A 20,846-nucleotide genomic window follows, 5' to 3' on the forward strand; every position below is an offset into this window, starting at 1 on the left:
CATACATAATGCAGTACAATTCAAAAGGAGATCTAAATATAGGTATCTATCTCTGTATTTGTATATAAAGGCGAGAAACAACGGCCAAACCCTTTAAACAACGATAACGCGGTTCATACTGACCATCAAATGCCAAATAAACTAAGGCCAGTAAGTACATAATCACAATCTTAGTTGAACTTTGACTGATAAAAGGTTTGAGATACGCACGACACTACAGTTATCAACAAGCGATGTTTACTTCGTTGTTTTCTAATTGACCGGCCAGTGTATTTTACACCGCCGAACAGTAAACAGTGTCACTCGTATTGTTTAAAATGTTTAAAATTATAAGGGATGGTGGCATCAGGTGCAAAGCGAGGAACTATTTGAAGAACTTTGGATCAGAAAGTCGCACGCTTGCGACGACACAAGATCTAGTGTCTTCAGCCGATGTTGTCATTGTCGGTAAGTATTTTTAACCATCGCTATCATCTATCTCCTACTGTTGTCTAAGACCATCCTCTTATAAACATGTTCTGTGTGTAGGGGGAGGAATAACTGGATGCAACACATTATATCAATTAACCAAAAGAGGCGTAAATGCAGTTTTGTTGGAAAGAGCAAAACTGACGAGCGGCACAACATGGCACACTGCTGGCAAGTATTTTATCACTAATTTCTTCATAAATATCTCTTTGGTGAACGAACGCAACGAAACTATTCCAAAGAGTGTATAACTTACTTCCTAATTTCTTCATAAATATCTCTTTAGTAAACAACGCAACGGAACTATTCCAAACAGTGTATAATACTAAAAATAAACACTGCAAAGTAGACCCTATCGATAAATAGGACGAGTTAAGCCTCATTAAGATCAATTTGTCTCGTATTCACAGTCTGGTTTCGATTGATATAAATCAGAGAGTTCTAGCTGATACGAATGCATACAATGTACCTTTTGTATCACAGAGATTTTGCTACTCATATAAAATACTAGGCATATATAAGAAATATACTTAATAATATAGACTAGAAATTGTTGCGCGCCGGTCCCGCGGGAAACATCGTATTATACTTGCATGTAAACTAATTCCACATGATACAGGTCTGGTATGGTCTTTGAGACCCTGCGATCTGGAAGTAAAGTTGCTGCAGGACTCACGGGCCGTGTACAGTGGACTCGAGGAAGAGACTGGAGACTACGCTGGCTGGATCAACAATGGCGGCATGTTCATATCCCGGAGTAAGGTACCATCGCCAACAGAAACACATCAGGGTTTTAAAAAAATGACGCACTCAGAAATCAGAATCATTTATCCAACGTATTTATCGTGGATAAACTTGTTGAAGGTCAATGTAATATTTTTGAATTTACGTCATTCCGCAAGGTGTTAAGGTGCTGAGGAGAAGAAATTAAAAGAAACTGCAACAGCAACACATCTCTTAAATCAATGAGGGTATACTACTATGTTAACTTATAGGTACTATCAGACCAGCATCATATGCTATTATTAAACATCCCTGTTTATGATAAAAAAAATATAGTCAAATGTCGTGGTAGTCGTCGAGCTTTTTTAAAAACTAAACTTAACCTATACGTCTGATCGACGGAGCTCTACATTAGAATCTGAACTTATTACTAACTTAATTAAAAAGGTAGCCTCGTATTGCGTAGGCGGTTCGTTCCCAGAACATCAACCGTTACTGAGTTGCACATCCTGTTTTTGTTATTGTTACAAATTCTTTAGGTATGACAAAGTGCTGACAACAGTCTACGCATTAAGAGGAGACAACAATGTTAGGTCCTCTACCTTGTATGGGGCACATAACTCCTCCCCCGTTAAGATCGAAGCCATCGGAGGGTTGATTACCCGACTGAGGGCTGCGATACCGTAAGTATATAATTTTATAGAGTATATAAATGAAAAGGATTATAACTATGGTTATATAAATGATTACAGTTCCTACACTTATACTATGTGTGTTTATACCACTTTCACTAATGTTCCCAGTTTCATCATATTTACTGGCAAAATGTTCCAACTTTGATAACTCTGTTTCGTCCAAGTTATAAGTTTTTCTTTCAGGTAAAGGGGCAGGAACTGGTATCTCTGGAAATTCGACGATTGGCAGCTTGCTGAAATGCACTGGATCGCCTAAGGTTTCAAATGGCTGCAGGACTATGTTGTTAATCTTAGCTCTGCATTCATCATCCAGGATAAGTATATATGTACCACATAATCTTTCTATTGTTTCTTCTGAATTACACATTTTTGTTAACAAGATTGTAGTTTTACTGTAGAGAATCCATTGATTATCCTCAATTGGTTCTATTTTTGGTTTTCCCGTTTTTGCTACAACAGGAATACAGGAGCTGATGTTGGTGGAGAGCTTCATCAAGGCGTCGATGCAAGAGTCCTTGATTGTGGACTGCAGTACATCCTTGTTGCACAGGAACATTTCTTTGTCGATCTCCTTGCAGGGTGTAGAGAGCGACACAGTTTTCAACCCTTTCGCTAATAGGTAGGGATTTTTAGGAATTATAAAAACAGTTTGATTAAAGGAATTGGTAACAGGTAAGGGAATTACTTTGTAGTACGTATACATATCTCGGTCGACAAGTGGCACTTCCAATACGAATGTTATCTGATTTTGCTTTGAATAAGCCTTAATTTCTATACACTGTTCTAATTTAGATAAATTTTCTAAGTTAACTTCATACATTAATTTATTTGATTTCGAAACTTTAATTAGTATTTCCAACAATTCCTCAGTCTCTATCAATGATTGATGTAGAGTTCTTAATTTACTGAATGCAATAGCATTTTCAACCTCATCTATTGTGATATAGAGCATCTGAAAATTGTGTAGAAACAAGTTATAAGCATTAATTAATTTCGTATCGGTGAAAGCCTTTTTTGTGTCATTAAATTGTTTACGGATTTCCCAGAGGATCTTATCTATTTGAATTACAGCATTATTTGCAGAAATTGAAACGTTTACAAGTGATTTTACTGTTTCGGCAATTAGGGTGACTCTTTTGTTTAACACACCCTGGTTATTTTGGATATCACTAATCCATTTATCATATTTTACGGCGTCATCATTATCCAGATTACCTGTTAGCATTTTAACTAATGATCCTAGAGGGTTTATGATTCCTCGCTTAATACGTTTAATTGGAACGATTTGTTTAAATTTTTCAATGGTGCAATTCATTATATGATCGGTTTGAGTTTTTATATTAGATACTTCATGACTTAAGTTTTGATTAGAGAAGTGTAGAGCAACATGTCGATTCAAATTGGCATAACGATTTATATTAAATTCCAAATCTTGATGTATTAAATTTAGATTTAAAACCTTTAAGATGGTCCATTTGTTGTGGCTGATGGCCGCTTGTCCTTGCTTGATAGGGAGTATACCAGGATTCTTTTTAATCTTCTGGAGTTGCAGGCCCTGGATCACGATGGCTTGGGCCAGCAGTAGGGCTACGAACCTGTGGAGGACGTCTAATATCTTTAACTGGAACTGTAGTATCACGACCTTGGGTACTAATGGGTACTACATTTCTACTAATTTCACCTGTAATTTTTGCTTTTTGGTATCTATTTTTATCTTTACTTCTTCTGGTATTGGTTCCTTTTATGAAGATTTCATCTCCTTCTTCTAAGGGGAACTCTTTTTCGCCTCCATGTTTAGTTTGAATTTTCCTTTTGCCATGAATAATTTTATCGGTTAAGAATTTATAAAGGTATTTAGTTCTTTTGACATGATCTCTAACTAACTTTTGTGTGTATTCTTTACAGAAATCTACATTGAATGTACTGGATGCGGAAGTATGTCCGAATACTACCTCAAATGGTGTTAGACCAGTAGTTGAATGTATACTTTGATTATATGACATCACGGCGTATGTCATAACAGATGCGGCGTCCGTTATCTTATGTTCATACTTAGCGATTCGATATATCTCTAAGATTGTAGAGTGGAATCGCTCTATAAGACCCATAGAGTTAGGATTGTGTGGGGTTCCTATATGAAGTTCAATTTTGTAAAACTGTAACGTTTCCTTGAGAAGGATATTATTAAATTCTGTACCTGGATCTGAACTAATTTTATTTGGAACACCATAAACAGAGAAATATTTAATTAGGGCTCGTGCTACTTCTGGAGTGGATTTACTTGAGATTTCAAGAGCTTGTCCTAATTTACTAAATGCATCGATAATTGTTAAAAAGGTTTTTCCTTCAATTGTGAAAATGTCAATGAACAATTCCTCGAAAGGTTTGTTTTGAGTCTGCGTTAATTGGAGTTCAGGTTTAAAAGGTTTTCTGTCATACTTTGTTTTTTTACAGATTTCGCAGGCGTTGATTATACTAGAGACAGTTACTTCCATGTTTGGCCAATAGTAATTACGTTTTAATTTCATTATGGTTTCTCTAATTCCTCTATGACAGGTTTTTCCATTATGATATCTTATCACAATTTCGCGTTGTTCATTTTCATTCTCTACGTAAACCACTCTTTTTGTACATTCATAGAATTTTACTGTTCCTTTCCGAAATAGTTGTATAACTGCTTTAATGAATTGTGCTCGAAGGGCGTTATTTTCAAAATAGATGTAATATTTCTTTTTCGGGTTAATATATTCTAATAAGAATTTTTTAATTAAACCAAAATTGTCCGTGGGCAAATGTACTTCCAACACGTTTTGTTTGTCACGGGAAAGATCTTTGACACAAGTTTGTTGTCTGTTCCAGGTATATATTAATAATTGATTTGGTTTCGTATCTATAGCTTCTTGTAAAATGGGTATACCTTCAGTATCAATATCTCGGGCGGAATGAGCTGTTTCTAAGCTAGAGTTAGCTGTTGCAGTGCTTTCAGATGGAGATATTATTGGAAACTCCGATTCAAGCTCATATCTTCCGATTGAAGGAATACTTGCGGTTTCCTCTGAGTCAGATATCACTATAGGCGTGTCTTCATTATTTCGCTGTCTTTGTTCCCTTTTGTCTAGGTTCACTTTCATAGAGATATCATCATCTAGAGCATTTAATTTTATACGCGATAGAGCATCTGCGTTACTGTTTTGTTTTCCCTTTTTATATATTATGTCAAAATTATATGCCGCTAAACATAATTTCCAGCGTGTTAGTTTACTGTTAGGTTCCTTTATTGAGTTTAACCAGGCTAAAGGACGATGGTCGGTATAAATGGTAAACTTTTTACCATATAAGTATGGACGAAAGTGTTTAACTGCCCATACTATTCCTAAAAGCTCTTTTTCTATTGTACTGTAGCGTGTTTCGGCTGCGTTAAGTGTACGGCTGGCATACGCTACTGGCTTTTCGTTTCCAATTGGACCTTGTGATAGGACGGCTCCGAGTGCAACATTCGAGGCGTCCGTTGTTAATATAAACGGTTTTGAAAAGTCGGGAAATTGCAAAAGAGGTGCGTTAATTAGTAATTCTTTACATTTTTCGAAAGCGGTTATATATTCATTGTTTAAGACAATCTTTTTCCCTTTTTTTAGACATTTTGTCATTGGTTGAGTGATTTTTGAGAAGTCCTTAATAAATTTTCTGTAGTAACCTACAAGTCCAAGAAAGCTTTTGATTTCGGTTGTTGTTTTAGGGATGGGAAAATTCATTACGGCTTGAATTTTGTCATCATTTGGTTTTAATCCGTTTTTCGTAATTTGATGTCCTAAATATAGCACTTCTTTTTTTAAAAATTCGCATTTGTCTAAGGTTGCTTTTAAATTTGTTTCTCTCAGTCTGTCGAAAACTTTTCGTAAACTATTGATATGTTCTTGCAAACTACTTGAGTATACTATGATGTCATCTAAATACACTAGACAATGGATTCCTTGAAGTCCTTGTAATACATTGTCCATGGTTCTTTGAAAGGTTGCAGGGGCTGTTTTCAGGCCAAAGGGCATTCGTTGAAATTCATAATGTCCAGACGATGTGGTAAAAGCTGTTTTTTGTTGATCCGATTTATCAACTTCAATCTGGTGATAACCACTTGCTAAATCTATGGTGCTAAAATATGTGGCTCTTCCTAATTTGTCGAAAAGGTCGGTGATATTTGGTAGTGGATACTTGTCATCGGTGGTAATCTCATTGAGTCTTCTATAATCGATTACCATGCGGAATTTTTGTTCTCCCGAAGCATCCATTTTTTTAGGTACCAGATGTACGGGCGCACTCCAAGGTGAGTGTGATTTTCGAATTATATCATCTTTTATCAATTTGGTTACTTGATTTTCTATTTCATTATTTTCAGTTTGTGAGTGACGATATGGTTTTATATAAATTGGGTTTTCATTTTGGGTTCTAATTTTATGTTTTACTTGATTTGTGAATGATAAAGGTAAGTGCTCGGAATAAAAGATGTCACGGTATTGGTAACATAGTTTAGAGATAGCGTCACGTTCCTCTTTATTTGTGTGATCTAATCGAAGTTTGTTAAGATTGTCAATTAACACTTGGTCAATTGTTTGGTGACTGATGTTCGACAATTTGTTGACGTTACATTCATTAATTGGAATTGATTCGGTTTGTAATGGTAATGTAAATGTTATCGCTACTTTGTCAGTAGAAGCGTTTTGGATTACTGTGTAGGCGAAGTGATTATTACACTTAACCATAGCGCTGGGCATTCTCACACCTGAGCCAAAGTCTATAAAGTTTACAATCGCTTCACCGTTTCTAGTATCGGTAGGTATCTTCACTCTTGTTTCCGATCTTGGTTCTAATATAATATCAAACGGTGGAATGTAGATTATAGGAATTTTAGTGGTATCTGTAATTAGGAATTGGTTTTCCATGTCAATTTTTGCGTTTAATAGTTTTAATAAATCTACTCCGATAAGTCCGTCATATCGTTTGTCCACTTCATAAACATAAAATTTGTGATTATATTTATTTTTAAAGGTTTTTAGGGATGGGATGCAAATTACTGCATCATGTTTGCTACGACCGTGTGTGCTGACTACTTCAAAAGGTTCGTAATACACATAGTTTGAAAAATATTTATTTACTATTTTGGGACTAATAAAAGATCTTGTACTTCCTGTATCTATTAGGAATCGCGAATTTATCTCCGGGACAGTTATATGAGGTAACTTATGAGCGTTATCACAGTTCAACTCTATTAACTCTTCGTTTTCTGAATCGAGGCAGGTTGACAAAAATTTTCTTCCGAATCAAGATTGTTATCACATGAAAATTCTTCATTATATTCGTAGTCCAAAGGGATGGTTTCATCTACGTAGTTTGTGTAGTTTTCTTGCTCTTCATTTTCACAGTAGAGCTCTTCGCTATCTTGCGGGACGTTAAGCATGTTTTGCCTAAGAGGTGGCGCTGTGCGCATTGATACATCAGTGGATTGATTTGCGATTGGTTTCATTTGTTGGTTTGGTACGCCAAATCGAAACTGGTTTTGGTTGGGCATCATTGGTTGATGACGGTATCCTTGTGGGATTCCGAATTTAAAATTTTGCTGATTTGGTGTGCCATATCTAAATCCTTGTTGGTTGGGTATACCAAATCTAAAACCTTGTTGATGATTTTGTTTAGGAATTTTAAATCCTGTACTTTGTGCAATTGGGGCATTGAATTTTCGTTGCATTTGGTTATTTTGGGGTATTCCAAATTTAAAGTTTTGCGTGGGAATATTTTGAACATTTTGAATTGGGCGGAAGTTTTGATTATTTTGGTTATTAAGTGATGGTTTACTTTTATTATTTTTTGCATTGTATTGTCTCATGAAATTTTCTTCTTCCATGACAATACTCAAGGCGTTTTCCAAAATTGTGCAATTTTTAAGCCTAACGATACGTATAAGTTCTTCAGGCAAATTATATAAAAATACATTTAATGACAAGTTATTATATATGATGTATTTGGCTGCTTTAATGCCTTCGTCGGTTAATAAATTTACTTTGGCAATAAGTGCACTACGCACGGATTGTATTCTATTGCAAAATTCTGAAAAAGATTCTCCATTTTTAATTTTTAGTTGCTCCAGTTCGATTGCTATGCATTCTTCTGAACGCGGGTCTCCGAAATGTTGGATAAGTAATTCTTTTAATTCTGTCCATGTATTAATATCGTCGCGTTCGCTTAGAAGTGACGCGGCTTTTCCAGACAGCTTGCTAGATATTGAATGAAAATTGTATAGATCCTGAGGCAAATTGTTAGGCCTATTGAAACTTCTTAATACGTATTCGCATTTTTTTATAAAAATGTTTAATAAACTTCCCTCTCCTTCAAATCGTGGGATGAGGCAAAGCATTTCCTTGGGTATCAATTGGATTTGTTCCATTTTTAAAATTTTTTACACAAAACACACAATATAAAATAATATACAATAAAACACAATGTAAAATACACAGGGTAATATAAAAATGATTTTCAATAATTATAAAATGATGATTTCAATAATCAGGCAAATATTGATTGCGATAATCAGGTAAGATTCGGCGATTTTGACCGAAAATAATTGATTGCGATAATCAGAACTTAAAATTAAATGATTGCAATAATCAGATAAGATTCGGCGATTTTGACCGAAAATATGTTGATTGCGATAATCAGAACTTAAAATTAATTGATTGCAATAATCAGATAAGATTCGGCGATTTTGACCGAAAATATGTTACAGCCACAAGGAAAAGAAGGGACAACACAGGAAAGCGAAAAGGTTTACTCACCGTCCGGCTGCACCCATTCCTCCTCTTTAAAGCTGCGGCGGCGCTGCGACGACTAACATGCGAGCGTTGACAAATTTATAGGTTCGCTGGATCCCGTCGGCCTGTACACGTTGAACTGAGTTTGGAATTCTTTGTGTCAAGCCTATTGACAGAATCCAACCCGACTGCGCCAGTCAAATGTCGTGGTAGTCGTCGAGCTTTTTTAAAAACTAAACTTAACCTATACGTCTGATCGACGGAGCTCTACATTAGAATCTGAACTTATTACTAACTTAATTAAAAAGGTAGCCTCGTATTGCGTAGGCGGTTCGTTCCCAGAACATCAACCGTTACTGAGTTGCACATCCTGTTTTTGTTATTGTTACAAATTCTTTAGGTATGACAAAGTGCTGACAACAGTCTACGCATTAAGAGGAGACAACAATGTTAGGTCCTCTACCTTGTATGGGGCACATAACTATATATTAAACATAATAACTACATAAACATAAACAGACATAGCTGTTATATTTCTAATAAATATCCCTGGCTTGAAGTGGAGTCACTGACGAGTTTCACTTCTAACTTGCCAGGGACAGGTCCGTATTTGATGATTTCTTTTTTTTTATATCATATAAAATCAGAAACATCTTGAATGGCGCAAATAAATATTTCGATCAAATAAAAAAAATGATTGTTTTTTTTATTCGAACGAAAAACCTGGCGCGGTCCTTCATTTCGATATTAGTAGAATCTCTCTTACCAACAGCTTTCTGAATAGGACTTCGCTTACAGGTCAGAACGCAAGAGTACATGCGACTTCATACCCTGGGCAATGCTATGGGGATCCCGAGTCAAATACTAAGCCCTGAGGAAGCTCAAAAGCTGTTCCCGCTCTTGGATCCTTCGATCTTTAAGATGGCCCTCTACTCTCCTCAAGACGGTACCATCGATTCAGCTATGGCGTGCAATGCACTGGCCAAAGCTGCTACAAAGAATGGAGGAAAAGTAAGTTTGAATTAATTTAATAACTTTCAGCAAGTAACTTTTTTCTTATGGTGAACACTTATCTTCTTAGTAATTATTATATGTACATTTTATTTATTTTAAACGGCATTGGGCTGCACAATTTGGGTACTTAAACAGACCTTTACCAGGTCACATGAAGGTCAAATAAATACACGAATATTGCTAAAATAAACGCCATCCGGCTAATTTGAATCCTAAAAATAAAAAACTAAAGCTAATTAAGACGAAATCTCGAAATGTTTTTAGAATTAGCGTAACTTTTTTCCCTTGCATACCGATTTATACTCTTTAGAATAAGAGCAGCTTCATAATCTACATTATCACTTTATTTATCGTGCAATTCCATAACCTAATGTTGCCATCAATATTGTACCAATCAGTCTTGGCAACTGATATCGAATGACCTCAGGTCAGTCGTCTTTATGTAATAATTCGCATTATTTAAGCGTTCTTATGCATGGGTTTATTAATTAGGTACCTATCTAATTTGAGGAAGACACATTGATAATAATTTCTGTCTCTAGTAATGTCATGCACTCACTATTATTACCACCCACACTTATACTTGAATCCTATGTTTCGGGTAAGTACCAATATTAACTAATTCGGACCATTTTGTTCAAACAGCAGTATTTCCCCAACTTTTACCTTCAACTTTAGTCCATATTTTCTAAAAATAAGTACTTTTTGACTTGGCGCTTATACCTGAAACCATAAATTGAAGAACCCTGATGGCACCCCTTAAATCAATTGCCTGTCATTTCAGATATACGAAGAGTGTCCAGTTGTGGACATCCATTATGCTCACAACATCCTTGGCAACAAACACGTGGTAGGAGTCCACACTGAGAAGGGCTTCATCAAGACCAAATGTGTCGTCAACTGCGGAGGTAACTTCAAATTCGCTAATTCTTTGATTCTTCACAATTATCTTTTTTATTTTTTTACTGCTGAACAAATTGTTTTTATAGCAATTGTCAAATAATCTTTCTTCTTTGTTTTCGCTGAAAATTACAATTTGAACCTCTTCAAGGTTAACTGAACATTCAAGGCATATCACATTTCACTCGACTTTTTGTTTTATCTTTACGATTACAGAAAATTTACAGAAAAATCAGCAGTTCACGGACCCTTATTTTTCTCTATAATACTCCAGGTGCGTGGGGCCCTCGAGTGGCAAGGTTTGCTGGCGTCCCTGCCCTGCCCCTCATCCCGTTCAAACATGCCTACGTCGTATCGGATGCCGTGCCCGAGATCCGCAACTGCCCCAACATTAGGGACCATGACGTCAATCTGTACATTAAGATTCAGGGCGAGAGTTGCCAGATTGGAGGCTATGAGCCCAACCCGCACATGCTTGACGAGGTAATAATCAAAATCAACTGTAACACCAAATACACACACGCGCTCCTTACATCAGCACCAGAGTGTGATCCGTTTGTGAGTGAGTGGACGTATGTGTGTCGTGAGTGTCTGGGGTTCTGCGAGATGATGAATGATGTGTGAAATAGGTTTTGACATTGTTTACTGTATGTTTAAGTATCCTAACCTAACCTAACCTTACCAACCCTTACCTACCATACCCCCTACCCCTACCTACCTACCTACCCTTACCTTACCTATACCTAGGTACCTTATCTTGTTACCTTATTTATACTTAGGTAAGTCTGATTATTATTATTATGAAAGTTTCACGGCGCACTGGCGCTTCTGTACTGTAATGTAGTGAAATGTTAATATGAAAAGATGAATAATATTTTGAAATCCTATTTTCTCTAGAGACGACTTTTTTCCACCATGCGTGCAAAGAGCTGGCAAGTTTGCCAGCTACTGGTATGGGTATTACTGCCTTAATTATTCTTGTTTCCGTACCTTATGGTTGCCTGGGAGAAATCGCTATTTATCAATTCAACGTGTAAACAAAAAAATACTCGTATCTATATTTAGGGTACACTAAAGATAAGCCCTTCTTTCTTCTGTAAGTTTTCTTATATTTGTATTTGTTCCCCACTCTGACATCAGGTGCCGAACAACCTCCAGTTCCACCTATACGAGCTAGACTGGGATGTGTTCGGTGTTCACATGACCAGCGCCACTAACCTGTGCCCCAAGCTCGCCCACGTCGGAATCAAGAGCACCGTCTGCGGACCAGAGTCCTTCACGCCGGACCACAAGCCTCTGCTGGGCGAAGACCCGAATGTTTTCGGTAAGAAATATAATGATGGAAGTAGGAGGAATAATAGTACCTAATTGTAGCAACTTCATGCAAATCTGAACACATTAAAAGCATTTTTGTCATGTGTCGACAAACCGGTCACAGACCAAGAGCTAGCTTACGCAGTTTTCCATAGTTATGTGCAGAATGCAAGTTATACAAACATTACGCAAAATTGCTAGGCGAGCTGAGCTAAAGTAACTTTGCTCGTTGTTTGCAGCCGGCATCCTAGAACTAAATAAAGCAATATTTTTGCTACTCCAGTGTCGGGATCATTTTCAAAAAAGACTGACCAAGTTTCAATAAACCCTAGGGCCTTTTGCGCGTGAAGTCTGGTGAGAATGTCAAATTAAACCGTTCAGTCTCTTTGAGGACAAGCTCTAGCTTGTAAGGGTATTCTGTCCTTCGCTCTCAGGAGTACGTTGATTACCATTCCAGGTCTTTATCACAACTGCGGGTACAACTCAGCTGGTATGATGTTCTCCGCGGGGTGTGGTATTCAAATGGCTGAGTGGATCCTCAGTGGAAGGTGAGCTACCAAGAATTCATCTACCTTATAAGATCCTACTATTGGGCAGGCCCTTGCCTTATTTTTTTTTTTGCGGTCTTATGCATATTCTGTTCTTTTGGAGATACTACTTTGAGTAGGTACATGTATCTATTACATATGTTATACTTATAACTGTGACGTCATCAAGTAATTAGAGTTCCGAAAGAAATACTTTATCTACTTGATTTATTTAACCATTCAATTAAATATGTTGTGCTCCCGGTACCCTGAACTTTTCGCATTTATTATGTTTTAGGTATCATCCAAAACACTCGTAGACATAGGTTATCGTAGATTTTTTTACGTGACTTATTGTATATTAACTACTTGGCCCGACAAATGGGGACCGCTGAGGGCTCTCACCCGGTACAAAATTTAAGCTAACAGGCCAGTTGGGCGCGAACCTCGGCTCAGGGCGACGTCTGAGAAGCTATTGAAAGATTTAATCGACCCTAGTGCGTCGATAGCGATAAGCGCTGAATGAGTGAGGTTATCGTAGACACCTCCATTGAACTCTTACATCTGACGCAGTGACGTCAATGTTTGTATTATTGTTCAGAACGAAAATGTTATCTGCCAGAATTGACAACATTTCATAATTTTAACCCCTGGTTTTTATGCTATTTCGAAAATACTTATTTAAATAGAAGACACGTATTTAATGCTTGTCAAGGTTTTTCCACCAGATGATACAAAAAAATTAATTCGCAAACTTGATTCTGCCATTGATAGAATGAAGGCAGTTTAATATAAATTACCTTTGCATGCGTATTTAAAATATCAGAATAATAGAATGAGTTATTGCACTATAATGAGTTTCGCCATGTAAAAATCTTAGAGTTATTGTGGGACTACTTTAGCCGCTTGATATAGTCTGTGGGGATATAATTGTCAATAATAGAGAGTAGTATATTCCATATTCCTTGGTCAATAATGTCATCATGTTTGGCACTCAGCATGTTTTAAATCTTGTCTGAATTTATTTTGTGTAAATAATAGGAATATCTCGAAATGGTTTTCGATTTAAGGCACCTTAGTAAAAATGAAATGTTGTCAATTCAGTTTATAATTACATTTGCCGATATCAGAAATATCATTAACGTACTTATGTTTGTTTTTTTTAAACTTAAATCACTGTAGATATTATTTTTAAGTTCATTAGTAGGTATTGTTATCATCATAACAATACATTTAATATTTAAAGAGTATTGACTTTAAGATAAGAATATATTTAACCAATTGGTAGGTAAAAAAAAGAAAACATTTTATCAACTGACTATAAGAATTTACTCGCTGATTTTCAATATATCTATGTGTCTATCTACTCAGCCTGTATCCACCCACTGCTGGGTATAGGCCTCCTCTTTCACGCCATCCTTTCCGGACCTATGCTAGTTTCATCCATTGCTTTCCGGCGTACCTCACAATGTTTTCCGACCACCGGGCTGGTGGTCTGCCTCGATATCGCATACCACCCTTGGCCACCATTCAGTAACAGCCTTAGTCCATCTGTTGTCTTCCCGTCTTGCCAAGTATCCTGCCCATCTCCACTTAAGCCTAGCGACCTACATCTATCATCATAAAATATTTTCACTTTGTTCAAATTACGTTAATTTACCGTTATCATCATCATCATCATCATCACCAGCCCGTGCTCCAGCAGTGGGGACGTCCCCACTGCTGAGGCACGGGCCTTTGCTATGGATGGATAGGGAGATCGGGCCTTAAACCACCACGCGGGCCCAGTGCGGATTGGTGGTTATTAACGACTGCTAATGCAGCCGGGACCAACGGCTTAACTTGCCTTCCGAAGCACGGAGGAGTTCGAGATGAAAACTTTTTTTTGTGGTCACCCATCCTATGACCGGCCTTTGCGAAAGTTACTTTACTTCAACAATCGCAGACCGAGCGCGTTTACCGCTGCGCCACGGAGCTCCTCGTTATCATACCGATAAGAAATTACTTACAGTACTTACCGATTACCCATTGGTCCGTAAAATCTTTACCATTATTGTATACGTAATTAGTGACATCGTAACAAAAACTTTAAAGGGTGACTCAGACGATGATCCATGCTTCTGAAAGCATGGAATTGAAAATAATAAAAAAAAACACTAACATTTTCATGAATTTTCCGAAAGGAAATTCAACTTGTTATCAAGTTAGAATCATGAATCATCCCCCTCGGTAATAACACCCTGTATAAGATCACGCCTATTTATCATTAGGGTAGACAGAGAACTTACCCGCCATCCAATTATCCTTCTTCCACTCTCATCAAAATGTTCAAACTTGCTCGCCTTCGAGTACTCTTAACTTGACCTTCAAAAGATCATGACAATGATCGCGGTATCGCCTAGACATTCCTCTACGGACGAATTAAGCCTAACTGCAACCTAGCTGGCTAACTTTAATATTCTTCTACTTATAGTGTGGGTTGTGTGGTGGAATACCAGGCTCATCAATCCTGGTGTCAGAGTTATAATTGAGCCGCCACAGGCCCCTGATATGGCTCACGTAACGATTACTCACTTACATCAGTAAATAGTAACCGGGACCAACGGCTTAACGTTCCTTCCGAAGCACGGATCATCTTACTTTCGGACAATCAGGTGATCAGCCTGTAATGTCCTAACCAAACTAGAAATCACAAATTGATTTTTGTGATACGTCCCCGCCGGGATTCGAACCCGGGGCCTCCGGATCGTGAGTCCAACGCTCAACCACTGGATCACAAAGGCAGTTTATTCAAACAATATTACACAGCTTTAATATTAATTTTAGTATTAATCTATCAACCTCCACTCACAGGCCAAACTACAACATGTTCACATTCGACATCCGCCGGTTCACGCCGAGCCAGATGTCGCGTGCGCATTGGGTGCGCGAGAGCAGCCACGAGGCGTATGCGCGGAACTACAACATCGTGTTCCCTCACGACGAACCACTCGCCGGCCGCGATGCTAGCCACGACGCGTTGCATCAAGAGTTGGTGGATGATGGAGCTGTGATGCAGTCGCGAGCGGGGTGGGAGAGGCCTGCTTTCTTTATGGAAGGGGAAAAAGTGAGCTTCGCCGTATTTCTTACCAAACAAGATTGTTTACTGTAATTTGTTTATTAGAGCCAACAATCGCGAGCTTGAGTTAGGACCCCGATACCGACCCCGCCGGCGTGGTCGACGACTTCCCTCAATCAACGCTTATCGCTATCGACCCACTAGAGTCGATTAATCTTTCAAATATTTTTTCCTCTCAGACGACGCCCTGAGCCGAGGTTCGCGCTCAACTGGGCACCCTCAGGCCTGTTGTCTTAAACGTAGTACCGGGTGAGAGCTTTCAGCGCTCCCCATTTGTCCGGCCAAGTGGTTAATGCAACCTGCGGCAAATCGACAGTAAGTCACGTCAAGAAAAAAACGAGCTTGAGAGGTCAGTCTTTTTGGTGAAGAAGAAAAAGTAAACTTCATCATCACGCCCTTATCCCACAAGTGAACAACAAGACGACTTACCAGTTGTAGCTACTGCCACTTCTAATTATGAATGAATTTGATAATCAAATGATGATAGGTGATCAACCCATCGCCCATATAAGTAATTGCCTAGCCAAGAAAAGCATGCATACAGCGTGTGAAGAAAAATAACAGAATATTCATGAAAAAAACCTCCTTCCTTTTTAAGTCTTTTTAAATTTTATATTTTTTCAGGTCCGAGTGCAGCCATATGACTGGGGCGGCACTCACGACTACCCGCGAAACCTCGACCAGCGATACGAAGAAGTACTTAAAGGCGACCATACTTTTGACTTCTCCAAACACCATGCACGTGTGAGTGGGAAGTTTTGTACTTGAAAGTGCTTTTCTTTTGTAATTTAGGAAAACTCACAAAGAGAAAATTTAAATCCGAACAAGCGCGATAAGAGCTGTGGGTTCAAGTCCCTTCTCTCTCTTCAGAAGCTCTTTTATTTCTACAGATTGGCTTGAGACATCATCAAGAGATAGGGTAAAAGAATCTTGGTCTTCTTCCACCTTTACTGGTCTTATAAGCATACTTATAAGGACAAACAGGAATGTTAACCCATTGAGCCAAGCTACTAAGTACGTACCCGTTACATATACCATATCAGAGGCCTTTGGCAGCTCAATATTGACTAAAATCAGGGTCAGAAGAAGGGCCAAAAAAGCGATTTTATTTAATTTGATTTTATTGTGTTCCTTCTGTCCAGATCGGCCAAGAAGCGCTGGCGTGCAGAAACGGCGCGGCTCTCTTCAACATGTCTTACTACGGCAAGTTCTACTTAACAGGACCTGATGCTCGTCGCACTGCGGAATTGGCTTTCACTGCCAACCTGAACAATAGAGACGATAGGTAAGTATACCATAGTTCTATAACACACGAGCATTTCTTCGAGGCAATGACGTCATAAATCGTCTGAAACAGACGTATAAGGCCAATGATACACACATACACCATACGCAATTCGCTGACAACAAAATTCGCCCAAATAGAAGGCTGAATTCAATATTTTCCTCTCACATTTTAGTGATTCATTGATAATTTACCTTTATTCCATTGTCAGCAATTTAGCAAAATTTTATTTTTTCTCTTGCCATGTTTGGGTTCTAATATCACAGAATGTGATATCTACAAAGAAATGGGAAATAGTATTAATGTTTACTCTATGGTAATAGGAAAATCTTCACTACCTACTTGTACTAAATAACAAATTGTCAAAACTTTGAAAATGTTTTCCACTACCAACATAATTATATACTTATTCGAAACTTTCAGAGTTGTATATTCTCTGCTGCTGAATGAGAAGGGTGGAGTCGAAGCTGATGTGACCGTCAGTGTTCTGGACGGAGGCAGTGGACAGCTGCATGAACCTATTTTCAAGGTATTTTCAAGGAACCTATTTCCTATCTTACTTAAATATTTTTAAGTGGTACCTATCTACCTAGGCTCTCTCGGAAGCTACTTCTATGCAATACCGTCTTCACCATAAGGGCACACGGGGCCCGTGCCCAGGGCCCCCATTCTCGGGGGGCCCCGAAGGATCCACAATTTCTCTCACACATTTATTCTCAAAGCATTTTTGTCAAGCACATTACACTTTTTTCACAAATCAGGAATCTTATCAAAGGCATATCATATACTACGCCATTATACATATTATCGATGAGTGCGACTTTTCCAAAAACCAATAAACCTATGCTGTATTTGATTACCTATAAATCGGTTCATAGGTACTTAGTAAAAAATGTAAATGTTTTTCTTTTTTTACTTTCCGATTCGCTTTCTTTACTTTCAAAAAGGGCCCCAAATTCTTGTGTGCCCAAGGGCCCCAGCGTAGTTTAAGACGGCGCTGCTTCTATGCATCTACCATCATACATAAAGTTGCGCCCATAATCTTTATCGAGGCAGGTAAAGTTACAACTTATCAATTATACAACCCATAACCACAGTACCGTTGATATTCGTCCTAAGGTATAGCGCTACTACTTTGATGTGCATCAATTAAACATGCTATAGACCACATAAGGAATAGATTAAAAATTCTTTCACAGTTAAAATTCGAATATAATTTAAAGAAATACTTCTCCTAGGGTCGCGGCTACTACGTGGTAACCAGTGGTTTCAACGCCAACCACACGCTGGCTCACCTGCGGCGCATCGTGCAGACTCACAACCTGCGAGCCACCATCACTGACATCTCCAAACAACTCTGTGTCCTAAGCATACAAGGACCACACAGGTTTGTATATAATATGTCCCGTACTGTATGATAACGAGTGGTTTCAACGCCAACCACACACTGGCTAACCTACGCCGCATCGTTCAGGCTCACAACCTGCAAGCCACTATCACTGACAACTCCAAACAACTCTGTCAGCTCAGCACACAAGTGCCAGACAGGTAGGAGAGTGAATTTCAAGTTAGTGTCATTTTTATCATTTCGGTGAGTTTTTTTTATTTCAATGCTATTCTACACAATTGAAAGAAAATTAAAAATTTTCTTTAGGCGTGTAGTTTCCGTAACTTTAATTTATTAAATTTTATCTAATAGACAACGTTTGTTTTTTTGTTATCCAGCCAAAGAATCCTCCAGCGCTACACGGACGCTGGGCTATCAAATGACGCTTTCCCGATGAACACACACCGCAGCATCCACGTCTCAAAAGCACCGTATTCCCCTGAGAATAAGAAATACACTTGCCGTGCTCTTCGTGTTAGCTGGGCCGGCGAATTGGGCTGGGAACTACACGTGCCTTCTTCGAATGCTGTTCAGGTGTACAAGGCCCTCAGAACTGCCAAAGATATGAAAAATGCAGGCTGGAGGGCGCTTACGTCACTCAGTGCTGAGAAAGGTTGGTTCTTATTTTAAAAATGTTGATAAAATATAATCAGTCCATTACCAGTCGTGGTGTGCAGTGAAAATATTTTAGTCTTCTGCTTTTTCCGAATTTTTCGTTTTATTTTGCTATTTTCCAGGCCACTTGTTAATAATTTATGTTTTTCCGTAATACCTATACAAGGTCAATGGTAATAGATAACCTAAGTACCTACTTCGGATTACTTATTACCTTTCTTTTCAATTATACTACATGATATTTAATGAAAATAAGGACATCATGAGTTTGTAGGTTTACTTTGTGTGATCAAGGAGTTTTAATGTAACGATAATTTGAGAAAACACAGGCCATAATTGCACAAAAAAAATGTTTGAATGGCCATTTACTTAAATAAAAGAATATTATATTTATTTTTAAATTATTTTAATGGCTATTTTATACTTTGTTTTGGTAATTAATGCCAGTCCGTACTTATCAATTAAATAGTTTTTAACAAAACTTTTTTAAAATTTTTTTTACCTAATATAATCTTGTAAAAAAATAAACTTCCTATGCCGCTATAGTAACGTACTATAATACATTAATGTTCCCAGGATATCACCTATGGAACGCCGATTTGAGGTCTGACGACAACCCGGTGGAAGCCAACCTTGGGTTCGTTTGCCGCAAAGATGGAGACTACATAGGTAACGAACACGTCACGAGAGCCAGGAAGAACGGAGTCACTAAGAAATATGCCTATTTCACATTGGAAGACAAGGTATCTTTTTAATTTGCTTTCGTCTAGATGACAAATATGTTAATCCCGGTTAGTGATCCTCGAGCCAAGTCAGAGGGCCTCAGGCAGTTCGAAAGGTCTAGGGTTAGCTACTCGCCCTAACACCTTCACCTAGATGATGCAATTGAACTTGAAGAAGCGCGGTAGAGCATGCTCTATACCTCCTCCGATTTATGGTGAGGCCTGTACGTGTTTTTAAAGAAATAAATCCTACCTAGCAAACCTTACAATACAATGAGGATAAAAACTGCCTATTTCTCCCATCATGTCTCGCTACTGTTGAGCGTTCTTAAATTTTGACAGTTCCTCATACCATATGAGTAAACAAACATAATATTGTTTTGATTATATTTTTAGAGTTATACGCCTTTGGGCAACGTTTAACTGCAAAATCATACCTGCAAAGATCGGAAAGAAGAAAACTTAGAATAACTTATTTTGAATCAAAATTTTTCGTTGTTTTTCGTAATTCATCTTTCAGACGGGATGCACTTCACATTGGTCCACATGTATAGAGAATTGACAAAATTTAGAAATACTCAACAGTGCTGCTGTTTACATTTTCAGCTTCTAGTTTTTATCCTCTTTCTTTTTTGTACCCAGGTGGCATTATTTGGGCAAGAAGCGGTATACAGAAACGGCGAGCCTGTAGGCTATTTACGAAGAGGAGATTACGGTTACTACCTCGACAAACCCATTGGTATCGGTTACGTTAATAACAAGGGGTCTGAAGTGACGAAGGCTTTTCTGCAAAACGGCCAATATGAAATCGAAGTCATGGGAAAGAGGTACCAGGCGACTCTCCATTTAAAATCGCCATTCGACCCTACCGGTCAAAGACTTTTAGGAAACTATGGGGAGCAAGGAATGGATGAGAACACTCATGAACCTCATGCGGGACAAAACGAAAGAGCTGGTGGTAGCGAGTAGGCATGGCAAGGTGATCACACGCATTTATTAGGTTGTTTGTAAATTATTGTAATGTATTAGACGCGTCCCAAGGCTGGTTGTAGTCAAATAATGTAAAATTATAAATAATTACTTGAACGTTCATTAATAGTATAATGTTTTCAATTAATCTTCCCCTTGCAGAATTTATTTATTAAATATCTACGTACGTTAAATGAATAAATAATATTGTTAAGAGAAATGTTTTAATAAATTTATTGAATTTGTACCAAACTACCCTCCTTCGTTGATATTGACGTTAATCTAGGCAGTATGGCCGCATCATGATCTTAG

At 38.0% G+C, this 20,846-nt stretch overlaps 2 protein-coding genes across 2 annotated transcripts; one reads left to right on the forward strand and one right to left on the reverse strand.

Annotated features, from left to right (window-relative positions):
• Positions 1-255: 255 nt before the first annotated feature.
• Positions 256-20,786, forward strand: LOC126381603 (sarcosine dehydrogenase, mitochondrial). Its single transcript, XM_050031067.1, has 16 exons — positions 256-447; positions 529-639; positions 1,088-1,230; positions 9,482-9,694; positions 10,482-10,605; positions 10,872-11,080; positions 11,738-11,921; positions 12,369-12,459; positions 15,292-15,544; positions 16,181-16,300; positions 16,699-16,841; positions 17,265-17,370; positions 18,080-18,228; positions 18,567-18,841; positions 19,420-19,586; positions 20,208-20,786. The coding sequence occupies exons 1-16, from the start codon at positions 318-320 to the stop codon at positions 20,532-20,534; spliced, it is 2,745 nt and encodes a 914-aa protein (XP_049887024.1). The 5' UTR covers positions 256-317; the 3' UTR covers positions 20,535-20,786.
• Positions 1,530-9,159, reverse strand: LOC126381384 (uncharacterized). Its single transcript, XM_050030872.1, has 2 exons — positions 8,708-9,159; positions 1,530-3,481 (listed from the first exon to the last, which is right to left on the reverse strand). The coding sequence occupies exons 1-2, from the start codon at positions 8,722-8,724 to the stop codon at positions 1,762-1,764; spliced, it is 1,737 nt and encodes a 578-aa protein (XP_049886829.1). The 5' UTR covers positions 8,725-9,159; the 3' UTR covers positions 1,530-1,761.
• Positions 20,787-20,846: the final 60 nt, after the last annotated feature.

The sequence above is a fragment of the Pectinophora gossypiella genome, chromosome 3 (assembly GCF_024362695.1).
Source record: "Pectinophora gossypiella chromosome 3, ilPecGoss1.1, whole genome shotgun sequence".
NCBI lineage: Eukaryota > Metazoa > Arthropoda > Insecta > Lepidoptera > Gelechiidae > Pectinophora > Pectinophora gossypiella.

What these genes read in the sequence shown, in the direction of transcription:
- LOC126381603 (XM_050031067.1), top strand. Translation starts at nt 318, where the DNA reads ATGTTTAAAATTATAAGGGATGGTGGCATCAGGTGCAAAGCGAGGAAC. An exon ending in ATGTGTCGTCAACTGCGGAG is followed by an intron (nt 10,606 to 10,871) that starts GTAACTTCAAAT and finishes ATAATACTCCAG; the next exon opens with GTGCGTGGGGCCCTCGAGTG. An exon ending in CGAAGACCCGAATGTTTTCG is followed by an intron (nt 11,922 to 12,368) that starts GTAAGAAATATA and finishes TTACCATTCCAG; the next exon opens with GTCTTTATCACAACTGCGGG.